This window comes from Neomonachus schauinslandi, chromosome 2 (genome assembly GCF_002201575.2).
Source record: "Neomonachus schauinslandi chromosome 2, ASM220157v2, whole genome shotgun sequence".
Taxonomy (NCBI): Eukaryota; Metazoa; Chordata; class Mammalia; order Carnivora; family Phocidae; genus Neomonachus; species Neomonachus schauinslandi.
In genome coordinates this window covers 83,857,868-83,879,593 of record NC_058404.1, presented here as the reverse complement: position 1 = coordinate 83,879,593, position 21,726 = coordinate 83,857,868, and the positions used below count along the sequence as shown (strand labels likewise).

At 37.6% G+C, this 21,726-nt stretch overlaps 1 protein-coding gene across 5 annotated transcripts in view; it reads right to left on the bottom strand.

Moving 5' to 3' along the window:
* Positions 1-21,726, bottom strand: part of INPP4B (inositol polyphosphate-4-phosphatase type II B) — a 368,840-nt gene that overhangs the window by 37,410 nt on the left and 309,704 nt on the right. For all 5 annotated transcript variants that reach the window (XM_044912611.1, XM_021679326.1, XM_044912613.1 and 2 more), the window contains 2 exons: positions 8,489-8,601; positions 4,430-4,584 (listed from right to left, as the gene is read on the bottom strand). In XM_044912611.1, the coding sequence (XP_044768546.1) occupies positions 4,430-4,584; positions 8,489-8,601 (268 nt within the window). The remainder of the gene's footprint in view (positions 1-4,429; positions 4,585-8,488; positions 8,602-21,726) is intronic.

Here is a 21,726-nt window from a genome sequence, read left to right as displayed (position 1 = left end):
CAGACCGAGGAGTTCTGCAAATCCTCTTTCTCCCAAAACACGATGAGAATGGAAAATACAGTCAAATCAACCATTTCAGGACCTTGGTAATCAACGGAAATCAAGCAACAAGCTGAGAACTGTTGCTTCTTGGAAAACTACCCACAGTGGGGAAGCGGAGGGGAAGTGTGTGGTCTTCCTGCCCCTCTCAGCTCAAGCTCTACTCTGGTGGGTGGGCGGCGCACCGGACTGCACTGAATGCGGACAGCGGAAAATGCCACTCCCAGGCATTGTCTGAAAACAGCAGTGCTCTTGCAGGCAAACGGATGCTGACAGTCAACCTCTTAGCTAGCCTGAGACAGCAATCCTACTGGGGCCACTCCCAGATGACTATCTGTTCATCTAACCAGAGATCCTAAAAATGAGAGAGCCATGGAGGGTTTTGATAAACTTTCACACATCCTGGCCAACTAGGAGGACCTAACAGGTCTGGTGGAAATAAAAGGCAGAGCAGGTTTGAAAACTCCTGAACTCTGAATACGTTCACAATCCACAATCCACATCAAAAAAGGTTGGAAGCTTTATTGGATTGAGTTGTTGCAGTGCAACCTCTGGCTTATCATTAACCACTGAACTACAGACACCGAAGGACAACCCCAGGAAACAAGGCTTAGACATAAAAGTAAGAACTAAATTGCTATCTCGAATATAACCGAAAACATAATTAAAAAAAAAAAAAAGACAAAATTGTTACATGGTTGTGAAAAACAGAAGGCAGCAGAATGAATTCCTATGTGGACTGTTCTTCATTTATTCAACCCGTATTTATATTTGTTTTACTCTGGACCAGACACTGCGCTCAATGCCCCAGTACAATGGCAGACATAATAGATAAGGCTGAAATTAAATAGTTCATATTCTAGAACTAGGGTCTGCTCTTCAAAGTCTCAGGATTTGGGGCAGATTTCTCTAGTCTTACACACAGTCTCAAATTCCTAAAAGCACATGGTTTTTAATGATTTATATGACTTATATAATACTCTTGACCTTTGAACAACACAGGGGTTAGGAGCACCAAACCCTTGCACAGTGGAAAATCCATGTATAATACTTGAGTCCCCTAAAATTTAACTAGTAATAGCCTACTGTTGACAGAAAGCCTTACTGATAACATAAACAGTTGATTAACATATCTTTTGTATTTTATATGTATTATATACTGTATTCTTACAATAAAGTAAGCTAGGAAAAAGAAAATGTTATAAGGAAAATCATAAAATAAAATACATTTACTGTACTGTGTTTATTAAAAAAAAAATCCACATGTAAGTAGACCCATGCAGTTCAAACTTGTGTTGGTCAAGGGTCAACTGTATTTTAAGTAACAGATTTAAGGGAGTCAAATACATTACCAAATAATTTTAAGTGATAGTATTTTGTTTCATTTGGTACAAAGAAAATAACATTAAAATTGGGGCGCCTGGGTGGCTCAGTTGGTTAAGCGACTGCTTTCGGCTCAGGTCATGATCCTGGAGTTCTGGGATCGAGTCCCGCATCGGGCTCCCTGCTCGGCAGGGAGTCTGCTTCTCCCTCTGACCCTCCCCCCTCTCATGTGCTCTCTCTCTCTCTCATTCTCTCTGTCTCAAATAAATAAATAAAATCTTAAAAAAAAAAAAAAGAAAATAACATTAAAATATAACAAGGGCATCTATGTTCCAGAGCTGGCTCTAACACTTTGTCTCAATAGTCTTTGCCAAAACATTCTAGAGCTCAGTTTCATTATTTATAAAGTAAAGCAGATTTGACTAGATTTCTAGACTGACTCTTTGATCTCAAATCTATGACTCAAATTCCAAGGGCATACAATAATACAATAATACACAGTAATATAAAAATACTTACAAGAAACCTACCCAGGCCTACTTTAATGAATACAATCCATCCATAATTAGCACAGCATTTGTAAACACATGCACACTTTAAAGTGGAATTTAAAGAACTATTCTCTTGAATAGATAAAGCATTGCATTTGAAACCTTATTTATAAGAATTGGCAGTAGACTTTATTTTAATATATAGTATTAGAGTCAAAACTTGTCATAATATATTCACAAAGATTATAGGGATCATAGTGATTAGATTTTACTGTACCTGAGATCAGAATGTTAACATCATGACTCTCGATATTTATTTTTTATTTATTTAACAAATATTACACAGTAATCACTGTGTAATCACTTTACACATATCAATTCATTTAATCCTCAAGACACTCCTCTGAAGAGCTACTATTATTATCACATCTGTTTTACAGATAAAGGAAACTGAGGCATCAAGAGGTTGACTAACTTGCCTAAGGCGCTAGGTAGGAGGCAGTAAAACATTAAACTCGCTCATGGCTGGGGCGCCTGGGTGGCTCAGTCGGTTAAGCATCTGCCTTTGGCTCAGGTCATGATCCCAGAGTCCTGGGATCCAGCCCTGCATCAGGCTCCCGGCTCAGTGGGGACTCTGCTTCTCCTTCTCTCTGCACCCCACTGTTCTCTCTCTCTCTCTCAAATAAATAAATAAAAGCTTTAAAAAAAACAAAACAAAATCCCTTGCCAATGACTAGTAAGTGGCACATAGGCTGCATTAAATCTCAGGTCAGCTGGCTCCCAAACCCCATGCTCTCACTTACTATATATTGCCAGAACTCATAAACCAATAGGCTTGTACTGTAATACAGAATATCCAAAGAAGGAAACTATGGCAGTTATTAAAGGAAAGGACATATATTATTTCCCTTAAACATATGCACACACACACGCGCGCGCCCTCACAGACTCACACAGCTCTCGTGCATTCACAAAACCAAATGATAAATTTGACAGATTTGAAATTTATAAAAAAATATGTATATAAATATAAATATATATAGATCCCCCAGAGAAGTGGTGGTATAGAAGTTAAGATCTTCAGTGTTTTTAGATTAAAATTGTTAGACCTTACATTTTTTAACAATCCAAAAATGAACCCTATACATGTTATGTCGTGAGCAAGTACATTACATATATAATGTTGATTCTATACAAACTTTATGCAATACCACACTATCTAGCTTTATATTTTAACATGTATATGATACACCTTTTATTTACCAATTTGAAAGAATCATCTTTCTAATTTGAGGGTCCTCTTTTATCTCTGCCTTAAATAAACAACAATTGCATCTTCCAGATAATTCGTGTTTGTTGAATCATTATAGTCCTCTGGTGTGTATCTGGCCTATAATATCATGTGTTTCTCTTCTCCCCACCTAGTACCTTTGCTCTAACCACAGTGATATTTGTATTCTTTTTCTGCACTTTAGAAGATTTCAGCTTCAGTTTCTGAATTCTTCCCATTAGTGCTGAGAGATTATTTTTAAAAGAAGTTTTTTTTATAACAACCAAGTGCATTTTATATGGCTGGGATGTTCATGTCAGGCCGTGAAGACATCCTCATACATTTATCAAGAAATCATAATAGAACTCCACTGAACAATGAAAATGCCAAGAGACATGAAATGGGGAAACAGAGGGGGCTCCAGAAATCTCTCATGTAGCAGGGAAAGCATGCAGGCACAGGGCATGCGCAGGCAAATGTCCACAGCCCCACTGAGAGACTGCAGCAGTTAAAAAAAAGGGGGGGGGTAGCTAATGATATGCCAGATAAGAAGCTGTCCTCTCTAGAGCATCACAGGACATTCCTTTCTGGAAATACAAGAGTCTGTCCCATGCTATCTGGTGTGCTTCTGAGTCGGTCTTTGCAGCAAAAAGATAATTATGTTTAACTTTTTAATTAACATGTGTCCTTCCTGACAGACACTGCGAATGAGACACTTTTTCCTCCCCATTATGGCTTAGACTTTAGATTTAATTACTGTGGAAATGAATCAAGAAACATGACTTCAGGCATAGCATTCTAAATGTCGGCAGAGGAACAATATTAATTCTCTATTCTAAAGTATCTGTGTCATCCCACCTTTATGATGAGTGATGTGAAAATAATTTTAGGAAGGAGGTGACCGACCCTGAGACCCTACAAGACATTGGGAGGATCACCTATCAGTTGCGGTCAGGAGAGATTTTCTTTGGATAACGACAGAGTTTTATTTTGCACATTTTCATAATTACTAATATATAAAGAAATTGTTCTTCAAGTTATATATGAAAGGATCAGAGCCCTTTAAAACTTAGATCTAAATGAGTTCATAAGCTATTATCAAAATCCAGCCACGTTCTCTTTTATTGCCTCAAATGAGTAGGGGGAATGCTTAATATTATTTTATCTTTCATGCCATGAGCTATGAGCCATGGAAATGCAATGAAGTCACTATTCAGTCTGCCAGTAAAATATATATTTGGAAAACAAAAGCCCCCAAACTTTAAAATGGCCTTAAAAGAAAGAAAGTTGCAGACATGCAGGCTACCTTCTCATACAATCCAGGGCTCGGATAAAGAAGTCCTTGTGTAGCTGGTGCTCGTCTCTCAGGATCGAGCACTGTTCCAGAGTCACTGACATCGATGTCCTGTCCTTGGCACTTTTGCAACAGGTGAAACGAATGCCATTGAGTTTGCGACAAATCTGCAACACAGACATACAAACAGCTCGTTGCCCATCTGTAGATGACTCTAAAGTGTCGGACTCATCTATAAACACTTTTTATCTAAACACGCCAAATTTATGGGAATTTATGATAGTCAATTGGTTCAACCTGCCCTAGCGAATGAAACACATTATCTTTTCATTTCAAAAGCTAGGGGAACAGATTGAATTTATTTAGTTCTTTGTATGTGACATGTGAGGTGTGGGGCTGTTGAAGCCATATGAGATGGTCACTGCCCTGAAAGGGGGCCTGAGCCGTAGCGGATGACAGTAATGATCACTGCTTAGGAGCAACACCTTAATTGTGAAGGGAAAATGAAACTAGATTTCCTGGATCAGACACTTGGTTTGAATGCTAAGTAGCTAACATCTTCTTACTTTACATTTAAGAAACCTTTGCGAGTTTTGGCTTTAGGTTATAAGATTTCAAACATCTACGTGGTGCCATGAAGCAGATAAGTGAACCACTAGCCACTCATCAATGCAACTGGTAAAAATAAGGACACCAAAGAGTTGCTGTTAAGTGCACATCTACTGTACCAGGTATAATGCTAATAAATTTCATATAGATTTGCTCTTTCAATTATTTTTTAAAATAATTTATTGTACTTATTTATTTATTGAGAGAGAGAGAGCGCACACATACACACATGATGGGGGGAGGGGCAAAGGGAGGGAGAGAGAGAGTCCCAAGCAGATTCTGAGCTAAGCACAGAGCCTGACACGGGGCTTGATCCCACAACCCTGAGATCATGACCTGAGCCGAAATCAAGAGTTGGATGCTCAAACGACTGACTCCCCCAGGTGCCCCTAGATTTGCTCTTTCAATAACTGCACATGAATCCTGGAGGAAGATGTAATCATTCTTATTTTACAGATGACAAAATTGAGGCTTAGCTAGATTAAGTAACTTGGGCACAACTGAACAGAGCCAGGATGCTAATGTAGGTTTGCCTAATGCCAAGGACCAAGCCTTTAGCTTCCCTTCTATTCTGTTTCTTTTTGCAAATTCTTTCTTTTTGTTATCCCAATGTAATTCAAGAGAAAAATCTCTGAGCCACAATAATCTCTTGTCTCATTGCCTTATTGTTAGCAGGTGAATAACTCCATTCCTTTCTTCCTTTCTCTTCCCTGTCCCATGGCAGGGCCCTGATATGACAGACCAACACTACATTAGTATCAACAATGTTAATCAACATGCACTTAAAATAAATCTAATGTGATATAATACAGTCTTGCTTTATTACCTGCCATCAAGGAGGCCTTAACAGTTAATCTGCTTTGAAGAAAAGATATACTAACACAGTTTATCAAGGGTTTTTACCATGTTTTAATTGTGATTCTGATACTTACACTAGGATTTACAAGTCCTTATTAGACCTTTAGTACTTTCTCACTATTTCCAATGTAAGTGACTAGAGAAATATGATAGCAAGATTTCACCATAAAATATTTTTTTCATCTGGAAGACTCTAATCTTTTCAAATAAAGAGTATTTCAACATTTTTAATATAAAACAACAAAGACTTGGCTATTCATATTCATAATAATGAAATATAGACCTCAATGGCCACTTATGAGATAATGATTTTTTTTTTTAAAGATTTTATTTATTTATTTGACAGAGAGAGCGAGAGAGCACAAGCAGGGGGAGTGGCAGAGGGAGAGGGAGAAGCAGGCTCCCTTCTGAGCAGGGAGTCTGATGCAGGACTGGATCCTAGGACCCTGGGATCATGACCTGAGCTGAAGGCAGACGCTCAACCGACTGAGCCACCCAGGTGCCCCTAGATAATGATTTTTAAAAAGAATGAATATTCTTTAAAATGTGTTGTCTCTAGTATATACAACTCTCCTACTAAGGATATTTAATGTTCTACATTTAACATAAAGAGAAGGCAGAGGCAATTCAGAGTGAGCAGGTTGGGTCTTGGTTTCCTTATTTCTACAGCTCCTCGGAACCATATGAACTTAATTTAATACACTTGATTGGCATGTGGTCTCTTTAAATTCTCATTTTTTATTTTTTAAAATTTGAACAAGACAAAACCAAATAGTGTTATATTTTTTCAATGAGAATGTAAAATATTAACACAGTAATATATAATTAATAGATTTTTAAAAGAGAGGAGAATGAAATAGAGACAAATAAAAGCTTTTTGGAAAATGTCAAAAGGAATTTCTATATTTCTTGATTTTAAAAGTATTATCCAAGTCCTTGATTTACAAAAAGGATATTGAAACTGAGGTATCAGCTACAGAAATGCTGTAATAATAATGTCAGTGTTCCTACATAATGCTAAATTTGCACATTATGGGTGCCATGTATTTATCAAGGCAGTCAATCATCCATTCAACAGTTGAGCTGCGAGAAAGCCATATTTGGTCAGTGTTTAAGTTTCAAAAAAGAATTTTCAGGAATGAATGAGATTTATGGGAAAACTTTTTTATACATTCAAATGGTAAAACTACATAAACTAAGAGAAAATATACATTTGTGTTTGCACATGTACATCTTTCATTTATCAATCTACACACAAATTCATGATATGTATATAGTGACATATGTATATGTTCCTAAGTTGTCAGAAAGCCTTGGTAAATGATCAAATTACCTTCTTGTTATCCCATTATTAGTAAAAATAGCAAAAACAGCTCATGACCTACCTTTGTGAAATTTTTGTGAGAATTAACAACCACAGCAGTCTTTGAAGACATAAAAAGCAGCCACCACTGGTGGAAAAACTATTAAAAACAACCCTCCTGTAATGCAGTATGGTGCTAAATGGGACCAGTGTAAATGAGCTGCCTGAAAGCAATGTTTCATATTGTTACCTTTGATGTTCTTCCCTGGGGCTCCAAGAGGGCATGAAGGGAAGCTAAAGCAGCTTTCCTCCGCCTTGCTCTTGGTAAATTATTTTATATAGACTCGTGGTAAATTATCCATTCCTTTTTCCCAGAAGAGAGTAAGTAATACTGGATTATAATTGAACACTGGCAATAGGGACAAGGCTTTGTTTTAAATGCTCTTGATACAGAATGAATAGAGTTATTTTAGGAGATCGGTTACCGAACTCCAAATTACAAAGGCAACACTGTAGAGGAACTACAAATATGGCATTCATCATAAAGATCTCCAGTGTGGGCTTTTTCTGATGAAAAGATTCTTGCATTAGGAAAGGATCTTTGGGTCTGAGCGCTGAACAAAATTCATAAATTCATGTGAGCTCTGCCTGAATGGTTGCCAGACAAGAGTTTCAAAAATACAGGCATTATTCTCTCCCTCACTCTGGTAGAAACCTGGGGCAGGAAATAAGGCAGAACTTCTGCCCTGAGGGTATTATTGAATGAGAAAGAACCATAGAAAATATAGCTCATTACCCCAAGAGCAATCCATCAGTAATAAATTCTATGCTAATATCTAAATTAACAAACGCATTTAAAAGCTCATTAATTGAACAAGATGTCCAGGAGCCTTACTGAGGCCATGAGTCAAAGATCTGATAACCACATTCTGTTGCAACCATATGTCTCTAGAGTAGCACTTCAAAATCCTGATTGATATGGGCAACTGACATCGCAAACATGGACTATCAAGAAAACCACAGACACTTCATTTTAGCCTCAAAGTGTCAAACAACATCCAGGATATACAAGAAAAGCCAATAGGTAAAATTCTTTCTTGTTGAGTGCATCTTCTTCCATCTTGTGTTCTAGTGTATTGATAGAATTACCGACAGCATTGAAAATGCCTAATCCCCTGGATAATGGAGAATGACATCTGGTAACCCAGAGTGCAGAGATTGGACCCTACACAGCAAATACTCTATGATGTTTGCTGGTCATCATGGTGACAAGGACAAAGATCTGGCTGGAGAGTGCTTACCGTTGCAGCCAACCACATGATTTCTACATTCTTTCTTTTTTTGGCTTGGATATTTTGATGGAGATTTTCTAGTAATCCTTTTAAATCATTTTGTTCTTGAAAATGTGAAATGTCTGGGGAAAAAAAGGAGAAAGAAAGGGGGATCGTGTTAGTATTAAGCTGCCCATGGAGATTTGCTCAATTTATGTACAAGTAGAATTTCCATAACGACAAATAACATTTGGAGCAGAGAGTATCTGAAGATAATCATATTTATTAATCTGAGGATAATCATAGATATTAATCTCTCCAGCTTTATTCTTTACTTAGAAATATGCCTCAGCCTCCTCCTTTACGTATTCTGTGCTATTGCGTAATGTCAGTTTTCATATACTATTATTTTACTAACAAGGGAAACATTTTTGATGATGACGGCAGCCTCCCTTCAACCAAAGCATGACACAGATGAGACATGAGATATAATTTTACATCTAAATATAACCACTTTCTGCTACTAAGTAGCTAGTCTGAATCAAGAGGATACTTTAAACTGAACACCTCAGGGGTGGAAGAAATCTGAAGGTTCAAATGAAACACAGGAAGTCAGTTTCTACAGCAAGATACCTTCACCTTAGCACTACGGACATTTTGGCTTGGATTACATTTTGTTGCGGGGAATGGACCTATATTCTGCATGCAGGAAGTTAAGCGGCATCAGTGACCTCTACCATTTAGAAACCAGTAGTACCCTTCCTGTCAATCAAAAATGTCTCCAGACATTGCCAGATGTTCCTCGAGGGCAAAATCTATCCTGGTTGAGAACAACTGCTACTAAGGAGGACAGGTACAGCATGGAAAGAGAGAAAACATGAGAGGTGATAGTTAATTATATGAGATAATTAGATAGGGAGCCGGAAATGACTGATGCTCAGATCTCTACCTACTAATAACTAAAGCATAGGTAACAAATGGCACACATTTTATATTAAAACCTAAGGCAATGCACATCATGACATAAATGTCCCTGACACTTGGTGAGATGGGATCAAGATCAGAATATAGAGATGGAAACAAAAAGTCTTTCTAAGAGAGTTGTTGGATTAATGCTGTACGGTATGAAAATGTGCTCTAATGTTGAATCTACAACCCGAAGGATGAAGAATTCCTAAGAGTTTTAATTGAGTTTGAAAACAGGAGAAAATCCATAAAAATAACATGGACTGTATGGAAGCTCTCCAGTAACAGTGAAGCAAAACTGATAGATTCCTGAATCAGATCTCTCTCTCTCTCACTAACACACACACACACGCATACACACACACACACGCACACACACAATACAAATAAGTTGTAATCATAGTGTGACTTTGTACTTTCCAAAACTGTACCAGATGTTTCATTTTATTAAAATAATAAATCTGAGTAGTTCTTGACCTTAGCTCCAGAGAGTGAGGAAGTATCCTAATGACCTCTACTAGCAATCTGTATCTGCCAAAGAGTGAAAGTGGTTGGTAAAATAAAAATACCCATTGAAAACAGTTATATATCATCTTGAATTTCATGACCACAGATTAGGGGAAGGTCAGGTACAATTGAGATGCATCCTTATGTTAGGGTGATGAGATTAAAAATATTCATATAAAATATATGCATGATTCCACTGTATTAGTTTCTAAATGGAAAAACCATCAAAAGTCAAACCCTTACTATATAACTATAGATGATTCTCTTAGGACAGACAAGGCTTGACTAAAAACATCACATTGCTTGATAGGAGACTCTCTGATATACAGAAATTTTAACAGGACACAGCCCAAAGATAAAGGGAAGAAGGCATAAGGGAATGCCTTGAAGACAGTTACAAAACCAGCTCAAGACTCTATAGCTGACCAAAGAAAGTAAGGACAATAATGCCACTTTTTAATTCATACTCACGGAATAAAAGAAACAAGAAGTCAGGTCTACCATCATTGCCTTTAATGAACTAAAATTTAAGCAGCCATATAAAATTATGTACAGGTATATCATTAACAGGGAAAGTGTCCTTGACATCGTTGAAAGGAAAAACTGGTCAGATCAATGAATGAATTTATTTGTATAATATTGTATGCGTGTGCATGTGTGTGTGCGCATGTGTGTATGTGGGTGCTTACATCTCTCTAAACATGCACGTAGGCAGACAGAGACATCGGTCATTGTTAGGCTGTAGGATTTAGAGTGATTTTTCAACTGCCTTTTCATGTCATTTGAGACATTTAAAATAAATGTGTGCTGTTTTTAAAGAATAAACTTATTTTGAGAGAAAGGGAGAACACAGTATATGCATAAGAAAAGGAAAGAACCCCAGTTCTTAGGATACAAAGAGCTGACCTCAAAGTCTTTACAGTTCAGTAGGGGGAGATAGATTTTTAAACCATCATTAACTGTAGTGAAGTGTACTGTGGGCTATGGCATTAAGTCAGTAAAAAATAATAGAGACCCAAGGGAAGGAGCAAGCAGTTCCATAAAGAATAGTTGGGTAGGGAAGGGTCTCTAGCAACGATAATGCTTCGTGGCTACAGAGAGCATTTGAGGCCCAGGAAAACTGTCAGCAAATGTGTGGAGACATGAAGCAGTACTGTCAAAGCAGGGAGCTCATAGTTCATTATGTCCTTGTGGGGCCTGGTCCCAGAGGCAGGAATTATGAAGGGCCTTTTCTGCTATGCTGGGAATTCTGGGCTTCATCCTAAAAAAAAAAAATGGAAGCAACTAGGGAATTTTAATAGGGACATAACCATATCTGAGATGTCCCTGAGGTCCTTTCTTTCTCTTTTTTTAAAAAAGATTTTATATATTTATTTGTCAGAGAGAGACACAGCAAGAGAGGGAACACAAGGAGGGGGAGTGGGAGAGGGAGAAGCAGGCTTCCCACTGAGCAGGGAGCCTGATGTGGGGCTCAACCCCAGGACCCCGAGATCATGACCTGAGCCGAAGGCAGACGCTTAACTGACGGAGCCACCCAGGTGCCCCCCTGAGGTCCTTTCTGAAGTCACCTGGTATAAATGGCTTTCGAATGTTTTTGAAAGGAATACAGAATACGAATTTTACCTGCAGCATTATGCACACACGCAAAAACACACACACAGTTCTGTAATAAGAATTTTATGAAATAATACCCTAATCACATACACTGTTCCCTGAATATATTCCGTTCTATTCCATGTGATGATGATGATGATGATTTTTATTATTATTGTCCTAACCCTCAAAATTGATCTAACAACCTGGAGTCAGCATAAAAAAATTTGCAAATTACTGACTTAGGGCAACCCCATGTCTAAGATGCTTCGGTGACTTTCCCAAGGTTCATAGTCAGAGGAAATTAAAAAAAAAATCCAGTCTCCAAATTCCTATACCAGCAATTTCCCCCAAATCTGTGTTAGCTGGTAGTACTAAAAGGCAGTTCCAGTATTAACACAATGAACCGGCTTCTTCAGAATTCTGAGAATCCAGAATAAAGTACAATGATTTTTCAAAATAATTTAGTTTCATTATTGACATGAAGGTTTTTTAATCAGTCATTTAAAACAGACTATAAGGATCTGAAAATAAATGGTCATCCTTTGCCTATTTCTACCCCATAAAGATAGCACTTTAGGATAGACAGGCATGATGTCCCATAGAAATTTCACCCCTTCTTCCCAGGGCACGCTTTATAGAAGGAAGTTATTTTGATGTTCTTAAAATTTTCAGGCCACTATTTCTATTTCTGTAATGATAAAACTTGCTTTATTCACAGCACATCTCTACCAATTCAATACTTTGGTTGCTGCCAGTTTTTTTTTTTTTTTCAATCTGACAAAAATCCTAGAGGTTACAGAAATTCAGGTCTGGTTCTGGCAGGAAGTATCATTAGTAATGACTGGTTTGTGGATTAGTAAGTGAGATTTCAAGATTTAATGACAGCCCCTGATAAATCAACTGAAAATCCTGGTAAACAGGGAATATGGATTGGTTTTTAAACTTAGAATGAATCTCTTCAAATGTAAATATAGCCAATAAGTCTTGCTTTGTCTACTCATTCCTGCATTACTCTAGCACAGAATTTAGACAGGGTAACTGAATCTCCATACCTATCTCAATAAGAGTATTCTTTTTTTCAAATGGGGTTCAAGAAAGTAATCAGGTGAAAGGTACAAGAATGTTCATTGCATTTATTGTTTATAATATTAAACAACAGCAAAAAACCCATCTAAGTGTTCATAAAGAGAATGGATAAACTGTTATATAATCATGAAATATAATATTATATCATGGAGAGAATCAATAAGCTTGCTACATTATATATGTATATATTGGCATGAATATAGAGAATGTTGAGCAAAACAGTAAAAATTACAGGACTCATGCAAAATAACAGTAATAATATAAAGTTAAATATGGAAAACTACCATATTTTTTATGGATAATACATGTGGGGTAAAAATGTGTATGATAATGTAAAACACCAAATTCAGGATATTGATTTTCTCAGAGAAGGGAAAGTGAGGGATTGGAACTGGAAGGGGTGCAAAGGGGGCTTTCCTTCTATCTGCATTTTTTCTTACAAAATTTCTGAGGCCAAGTGATGGGTTCCCTAGTGTGTATTATCTTACGATCTGTTCTTTTTTTCTTTGTGTGAAACTTTCATAATTTTTTTTTTAGAGAAAGCACGGAGCCAAGATTCCCGGAAAGTGACTTCCAATGCCAACTCTGTCCCTGCTTTGACATGTGGTCTTAGGTGACTTGCTTAACCCTCGGTCCCTATTTTGTCAACTGAAAAATGAAAACAATAACCCTGCCATGCTTCATCAGCTTGAAGTGGAAAACAATTAATAAAAGTCTTGGCAGAAGTGCCTACACTGTTAAATTCTGTGTCAACTCTGAAAAACAGAGGAAGACATTAGTAGCTCTTAGGAAAGCATTCACGGTCTCAGATAAGATGCCAACTTTCTCAGGCAAAACTCAGAATTTATCCAAAGTAAGGTGCATACAGGTGCACACAAAGATCAGAATCACAAACCATCACAAACCGTGTGACTGGTCTCTTACCACTCTCCAATGGCACAGGATAGCCAAATTCAGAGTCACTTTTTATACCAGTTTTCTCCTTGTTCTGTCAAATGGGGTTTCTTTAAGATGACATTGACTGGAATCAAAGGTGGGGTGCTGACAAATGAATAGGAATAGGACTGTAAACTCTTAGCTGATTGATCTGTGATGCTAATGAGGCCAAGGCAATAGCTTCATCACCTCATGGTCATACGACTTTATGTTGCCAGAGAGGGTTCCAAGATGAAATTGCAATGAAAGCTGAATTCCCAGCACCTTTCCACCCATTTCCCACTTCCTGGCAGGCATAAAATTTACTCGGGATCAATCATATCCTCATTCTGAAGCCAACTGATGTAATCCTATCCCCTCTGAAGTCAGGACTAAGTTCAGGGATGGGCATCGAAAACTAAGCCACTCAGAACTTGACTGTGACCTCAGCAATTATTTCAGGGGTATGCAAGTGACCTGTCCTGCCCCTGCTGAGTGAAACTCAGGACTCAAATGTTGAAGAGGGAAGAAAAGTCCTCTTTATCTTTGGTTGAACAGGCAGTTGAGCATGCCTGCCATCCTTTAGTCAAGAGACGGCCCGATGTAGGATAAAGTCAACATTAAGAGCGGCTGAGTGATGAAGTAGGGCTGAAAACTGTCTTTTCAATACTGCTAAGCCAATGAAACAACTTTCCCTTGAAGGGTTGCCTGCCTTACCATTGGAATTTTCAGTTTTGTTAATAAAGTCTCTTGTTCAAGCCAGTTTGAGTCAGGGTTTCTGTCGCTTGCAATAAAAAACATGCTAAGGTGAAACACATGGTTATATGGGCATTTTTAAAAAAGATTTATTTATTTTTATTTGAGAGAGAGAGAACACGAGCAGGGGCGAGGAGCAGACTCCCCCCGAGTGGGAAGCCTGATGCGGGACTCAATCCCAGGACCCTGGGATCACTGACCTGAGCCAAAGGCAGATGCTTAACCGACGGAGCCACCCAGGTGCCTCTATATAAGCATTTTTAACATTGGCCAGCCTTATTGCAAATGTGTATTGTTGCTTTAGAGGTGAGAAAAAGACAAATAAGTAAGAATGTCTCTGGAAGGCAGCACATCAATCACTTCTGCAGTGATGGACTTAAGACATGGCTCCACATTTTTTGACACTCCCTCTATTGAGAGGTGCAGTCTATGTACTTTCCCCTGGAAAGTGGGTGGGCTTGTGACTGTCTTGACTAACAGAGTATGGCAGAAGTGATGCTACATCACTTTTGAGGTCAGGTCATAAATGACTATGCAGCTATTGTCTGATTCTCTTGGAACCTGGCTGTCTGTATTCCCTTTTTTGAGATGTTCCCTGTAAGAACCCAGGCACTTTGCTGGGAGAAGTCCAAACACATGGAGGCTCCTGTTTAGGTACTCCACTCAATGGTTTCAGCCAAGTCCAGCCCTGGAGTCAGCATGCCCCAGGTGTCAGCATGTGAGTGCAGAAGCTTGCAGAGGACTCCAGTTCCTAGCCATAAGTGACCCCCTCCCCCTCCCCACCAATCTTCTTTCCAGTGGAGGTCCCAGATATCATGGAGTGGATATAAACCATCCCTACATGTTCTATCTGAACACCTAACCCACAGAATCTGTGAGCACAAATAAGATGATTCTGATTTTTATATCAGTAAATTTGGGATAATTTGTTACCTAGTAATAATCAGAACGAAAAAAGAGAAACAAGTTAGAAGGGCCTGTACCTCTAAGTATGAAAAATGAACATATAAAGAACAATACTTTCACAGTCCACCTTGGTTAATGCTATATTCTGTGATATCAAATCTTATCTATAATTAATTCTGAAATAATTAGAGTTAAATGTACTAGCAAGCAAACAAATGCAACTAGGTGAAAGCCATTGAGATGTCTTAAAATTGGAAATTATGTGCTTTCAGATGCTGTAAAATCTTGAAAAATATAGAAAAAAGCCCCAGTGAAACTGGCTTTATTTAAATTGTATTTCCAACTTAACAATTGACAAAAAAGGCAATATAAGAAATCAAATATCAAACTCCCCACCTGAGCAAAGCTGAATATTTTTGACCTACACACTTTCATTGTTTTTTTTTTTAATGAATTTCAAGGTTGCATCACCCATAGCAAATGAAAAGACAAACTTTAAAAGTGTTAAAATATATTAAAAGCAATGTGTTAAAAATTCTTTAGGAATTTCCTTACTCACTATTTTACATTGAAGGCCATGGAATCTGGTGTGCAGGGAGGAGAGTAGAATTGTAACATATTAATATTTTTTTCCCATTTTCCTTTTTTTAAAGAAAACAGTCATGATTGATTTCTGAATCTCCACAGTTTCAAGTCATATCAAAGGGTTGGGGGATGGTTTGTAGGTAGATGACTCTCAATAACTTACTTTCCTCAGATACCTGAGATAGTTTTATGCACAGATAGTAGAAAATTTGAGTATGAAAAGCAGCTTGACACAGATTCCCCAGCTCAATCTTTTTTTTTTTTTTTTTTTTTTTTTAAAGAGAGGGGGGGGGCATGGGCAGGGGGGGGGTAGAGAGAGAATCTTAAGCAGACTCCAAGCTCAGCCCAGAGCTTGATGTGGGGCTTGATCTCGTGACCCTGAGATCATGACCTGAGCTGAAATCAAGAGTCAGAAGCTTAACTGGCTGAACTACCCTGGAGCCCCTCAACCCGCCCCACCCCCAACCCAGCTCAGTCTTCTTGTGAGCCCAGTTGTACTGCTTGGAATACTCGTGCCTGTGTTCAAGTAAGTGGCCTAGGTCCTTAGCACTGAAGGAAGGTGAATGGCGGCCTTTTCTTTTTCCCAAGGTAACTTCCAAGTCCCTGTATTTTACTCTGACAAGAACAATAGCAATAAAAGTCCTGTTGAGACCACACATTACACACAAAAAATCTGAAAACCAAAGCACGAATGGATTTCTCAAAGCTTAGGACAGAAAGGGAAGCAGCTTTTGAGGTAATTCCAGTATCCCACCTCCCTGACCATGTATGAGCCAGGATGCCAGTGAAATATGCCAAGGCCAAATGGCAGCACAGAGATGCAGATGTGTAACAAGGCCATCTCCAGAAAAAGTTCAGCACTTCCATGCTCCTCCACTTTCTGATAACATGGAAGGAACTGATTCCCAAGTTGCCAGAATGATAGCCAAAACAAAGCAGGGGGACAGTTGAGAAGACAGGGATTTTTCCCAATACGCAAGGTCTTGGCATGACTTCTTTAGGCTCCTGGAGGCAAGTAAGAATGAGATCTTGAATATTTCATACTATATAGAATAAAATAAAGAACTCTTGAGGTATTAAGAAAGCTATAGATGAGGTAAAGTAGAGGAAGAAGATTATGGAAATAAAGCTGCTTTAAGAGGCTCCAAAATGAAAAAGAAAGAGGTAATAAGAATACAAGATCTACATTTTATTCCATTCATATAGCTCCTTTTTTGACTTGAAGTGAGTTCTAGTTTTATAACCTGGGATTCTCATATATTTATTGACAGCAACAAAATATATTAATCTACCCATGTTGCCAGACTTCTCTTTTCTGACCCACCTGATACAGATAATTTTGTCTTTGGGTCTTGAGTTTCTCCCCCTTACCTGACATCTAAGATGAGTTCTGCTTTATCTGGAGTTTTGTTGTGCAGAATTGGAAGCATGAAGAAATAAAGGTGGGAGAAAAGGTAAACCAGAATGAAACAAAGACCTTGCACTTGTGGTTGAGAAAAGTAGAATAGTAAGTAGTGAATAGTAATAGTAATAGTAGTAAATAGTGAATGTTTGAGAGAGTGGCATGCTCAATAGAGTGAATTAGAGAGTTAGAAAAAAGGATTTAAAAAGTAAAATTGCGAGTTGCTGGTTGTCTCCTCATTGATATTTAATTAAAAGTTGGAACTAATTTTTATTTACCTTTAATTGTTAGGCTCCTTATTGGATGTAACTGGAGTCATCACCATATTAATTTAGGTGATATTTATTTCCAAAAGGGAAGGTGAGCCCTAAGATTTTTAATATCTACCTTACTCCTCACTGTGGGACCAATGAACTTATCCTAATAGTGATGGTTTCAGGATTTCATCTCTATCAGAGTATTCCACAAAGGAATATATGTTTTTTAAAAGAGGTATCAAATAAGCAGTGATTATATGAAAACAATTCATTAAAGTTAGCATAGATAGCTATTTGAAGGAATACGGATGAGACAGAAGAAAAGAGTATATATTGAATGGACAAAAGAGGCAGGTTGGTTCCAACTATAGGAAGAGCTTTACGATCAATTTCAACTGGATCAATAAGTTGACTTGTTTGTACACAGGAGAAATATAAGTCTCTTGAGAAACTCAAAGTGCACACTGTCATGATCTTATCCATCATTCTCACATTCGTAAGTGCAATGTGACATCTTCTCAGTACAGAAACTGACACTGGAAAAATTAACTTCCTTTCTCTGGTGAGATAATGGTAGAATGTACTTTGAAGTACTGGCATATACGTATTAATTATTCTCATTTAGTCGATAATGAAATGGAGGCATTCAAAACATCAAGTGATTCACTTAAGTGAGCTTTCCGTTGAATTCATATCTTTTGATTTCATGCCATTTTATGCAGACTTACTAGGCTGGTTTACTGGGAGTCTAGCCAATCTTTGATGAGTGGTAGAATCTGTAAAGCAAGACTTAGTCTACTTAGTCAACAGACAGGAGAGGCCCCGTGAGAAGGAAAGAAGGCAGAAAAATGTAACGATGGCTAAAAGACTAATCTTAGACTTTTCTTATACAAATTAGAGCAGAATAAGGCTAACCAAAAAAATTAAAACAAAAAACAACTGATGCATCTAATTTGTGAGGACCCTGAAGTAACATAGAAGATGCAGAAATCAGTGCTGAGGGAGGTGGCTATTTGTATGGGCATATGTGAGTATGTGTGTCTGTCTTTGTTATCTGTGGTATCGTTTGGATTTGTTGCTTCTATCTCGTATACAAGTTATTGGACACTAGAAGTCTATGTCTGTGGTTTTACCTTTACATAGAGAATTAAAACGGAATACTGTTTTGTATCACTTGTCCTTTCAAAAAGTCACAGGAGTGCTTCTAGAGACAGATCAGGAAAAATAAATTCTCTTAATCTTTATTAACATCAGAGAGCATTAAAAACTTGAAGAAGCAAATACATCAGAGTTTCTTCTGCAATGAGTTGAAAATAAACTTGTAATTATTAGCATGTAGAAATTATAAACAGAAAATAAAGGTACTGCTGGAAATATTCAAATGTTTTTAAATTTGCAATTTTAAATTAAGAAGATCAGGAGTCCTTAGATCTACCGCAATGGTAGAGCAGGACTATAAAAGTGAAAAAACACTTAACTGGGAGTCAGGAAATATGCAACTTAGTCCCTGTTCTCCCACTCATCAGGTCTGTGAACTTAATAAAATCTATCTTGGATCCCAAGTCCCTCATAAGGTTGGACTAGACCGGTATTTGTTAAAATATGTCCTGAGGAGCATTTATTTGGCAAGATGCTCATGAGTATTTCATATATACACATATATATGGCAATAAAATGCTATTTCAACAAAATTAAATAGCTTCAGACACTGTAGAACAGAACCGGCAAATTATGACTTGCAGCCTAAACCCAGTCAGTTTTTTGTAAATGCAATTTTATTAAAATTTAGCCATGTTCATTAATTCACATGTTGTCTATGGCTTAATTTGCACTATAATGGCAGCCTCTAGTTGAGCAGTTTTAACAGACATCGTTTGACCCTCAGAGCCTGAATTCTTTACTCTTTGGTCCTTTACATAACAAGTTTGCTGACCAGGCTATAGGCCTTTTCAAAACTTTCAAAGTGATAATGTGAATTCCAAAACCACTTGACTATAGAATCCTTTTATTCCCCAACAATTATTAGCAGAAATAGCATTCCTTGGAATAGTCTAAATTATTTACAAGATCCCAATTCTCTGATTCTTTAAAACATTCAACTAAATGGCCTCATCTATCTCATTAATTCAATCATTCAACAAATATTTTTGGAGTATAAGCTCTGGGCCAGATAATGCTTTGGGTACCTGGGATATAGTCAAAATATAGACAAGGAGACTTGTCCTCATGGAGCTTACATTCTGAGGAGACAGAGCCAAACAAGGTAAATGACATACTGTATACTAGAGGACGGCAGATGTTATGGAGAAGTGGACCAGGCATGGGAGACTGCAGTTGTAAAGAGAGCAGTCAAGAAAGGCCTCACTAAGAAAGTGACATTTGGGGAAAGACTTAAAGGAGATGAGTGAAAGATCCATATAACGGGAAAGCATTTAAGGCAGATGAAATGGCCAAGGAAAAGTCCTAAGAAACAGCAAGAGGTCAGTGTGGGGCAGAAGGGAACAAGGGAGGGAGAGAGAGGTAGAAGAAGAAAGTCAAAGAGCAGATTTGTTGCCAGATTACAGGGAGCCTTTGAGACCATTGTAAGAACTTAGGTTTTTTAGTCCACCAAAAAAATAAGGGCTATTGGAAGAGTTTGAGAAGATACATGATTTTATTTTCCTTTTTAAAAGATCACTTCGGCTGCAGTGATAAAAACTCAGTGAGGTTGAGAGAGGAAACAAAGAGACTGGAAGAGCATTATTGCCATAATCTGAAAGTGAGAATGACAAGGGCTTGCATAGAGCAGTAGCAAGACAGGTGGTGGGAACTGGTGGTACATTCTTGGGGAATAGAGCCAGTGAAATTTTCTGATGGACTGAAAGTGGGATGTGAGAAAAAGAGAAGAGTCAAGGGTGACTTCAAATTTTTTTTTTTTTGCCAGTGCAAAAAAAAAAGCTAGAATTGATTAAAAACTAAGATGGGGATGATTGTAGGAAAGGTGAGTTTTTAAGGGCATATCAGGAACAAAGTTTGAGGTGATGAGCAGGATATATGAGACCCGGGAAGAGAGATGGGCTGGTGATGTAGGTGCAGAGGTCAATAATGAATGATGGTATATAAAGCAACGAGACTGTTCAAGAACAGCAAAGTAGATATCCATAGACTAAATGCTGGGACACTCCAACATTTGGAGGTCAGAAAGATAATGAGGAATGGAGGTTGAAAAGTAGCAGCCAGAGAGTAGAAACAATCACAGAAAAGTGTGGTGGCCTGGAAGCAAGTGATGAAAGACAGAAAAAATAACGATGTCAAATCTATTACTAGATCAAGTAGGATGAGGACAGAGAATTGAACATTAGCTTTAACAATATAGAAACCCTGACAAAACCAATGTCAGTAAAGTTATGTAGACCAAAGGCTGACTGGAGTGGATCTGGACAAAAACAAAAATGGGTAGAGAAAAATTGGAGACAGCTAGTAATCTTTAAATTCCACTCTTATCTGTTCTTTCTGGAACATTTCCAACCTTAAGGTAGTCCTGCATTATAAAATAATTTTTCCTATACTGCCAATACCTTTTCCTCATCTTTAATGTCTATGCAATGCCAAACATATGGGTAATATGCGAAAATTTCCTCAGTCATCTGAATGTTTCCAAATACACATTATGTTTGAAAGAAAATAAGTAAAATATTTGGATAAGTAACTGGATTTTCCATTTGTATATCTAGACTTGTACATGGTATCAAATTAGATGTCTGCAAAACAGAAATTATTAGTAGTAAATTAATTATGCAGTAATTTATAGTTCCTATTGGAAGAACATTCATGTATTAACTTAAGAACCTGTATCTTCTCTCATCTTCATGTTTGTTGGAAATGCCAAAAATCTATAATAGTTAGATTATTCCTTGTACTTGAGAAACTTAGACACATTAATTTAGCCTGGCATAATAAATCAAAGTAATCTCACATTGACCAGAATCATGATTACAGCTGAGTTGCTTTATACACACATTTCGCTTAGGTCAATAAATGTTTGTTAAATAACAATAAATAAAAGATACAACATTTCAATATTCTGGGAATTTCACTTTCTTTTACACTCAAGTCTAGAGTATAAATGAAACACAAAACACAAATTTACAATTTGATAGCTAATCTATAACATTTTACAAGTCTAACCTAGTGGTTTTCAAATCTTACTGTACAGCACAATCATCTGGAGGGCTTGTTAAAACACAAACTGTTAACCCCACGTCCACATACAGATTGTTTGAAATTATTCTTGCCTGGGTAAAAGGTAGGAA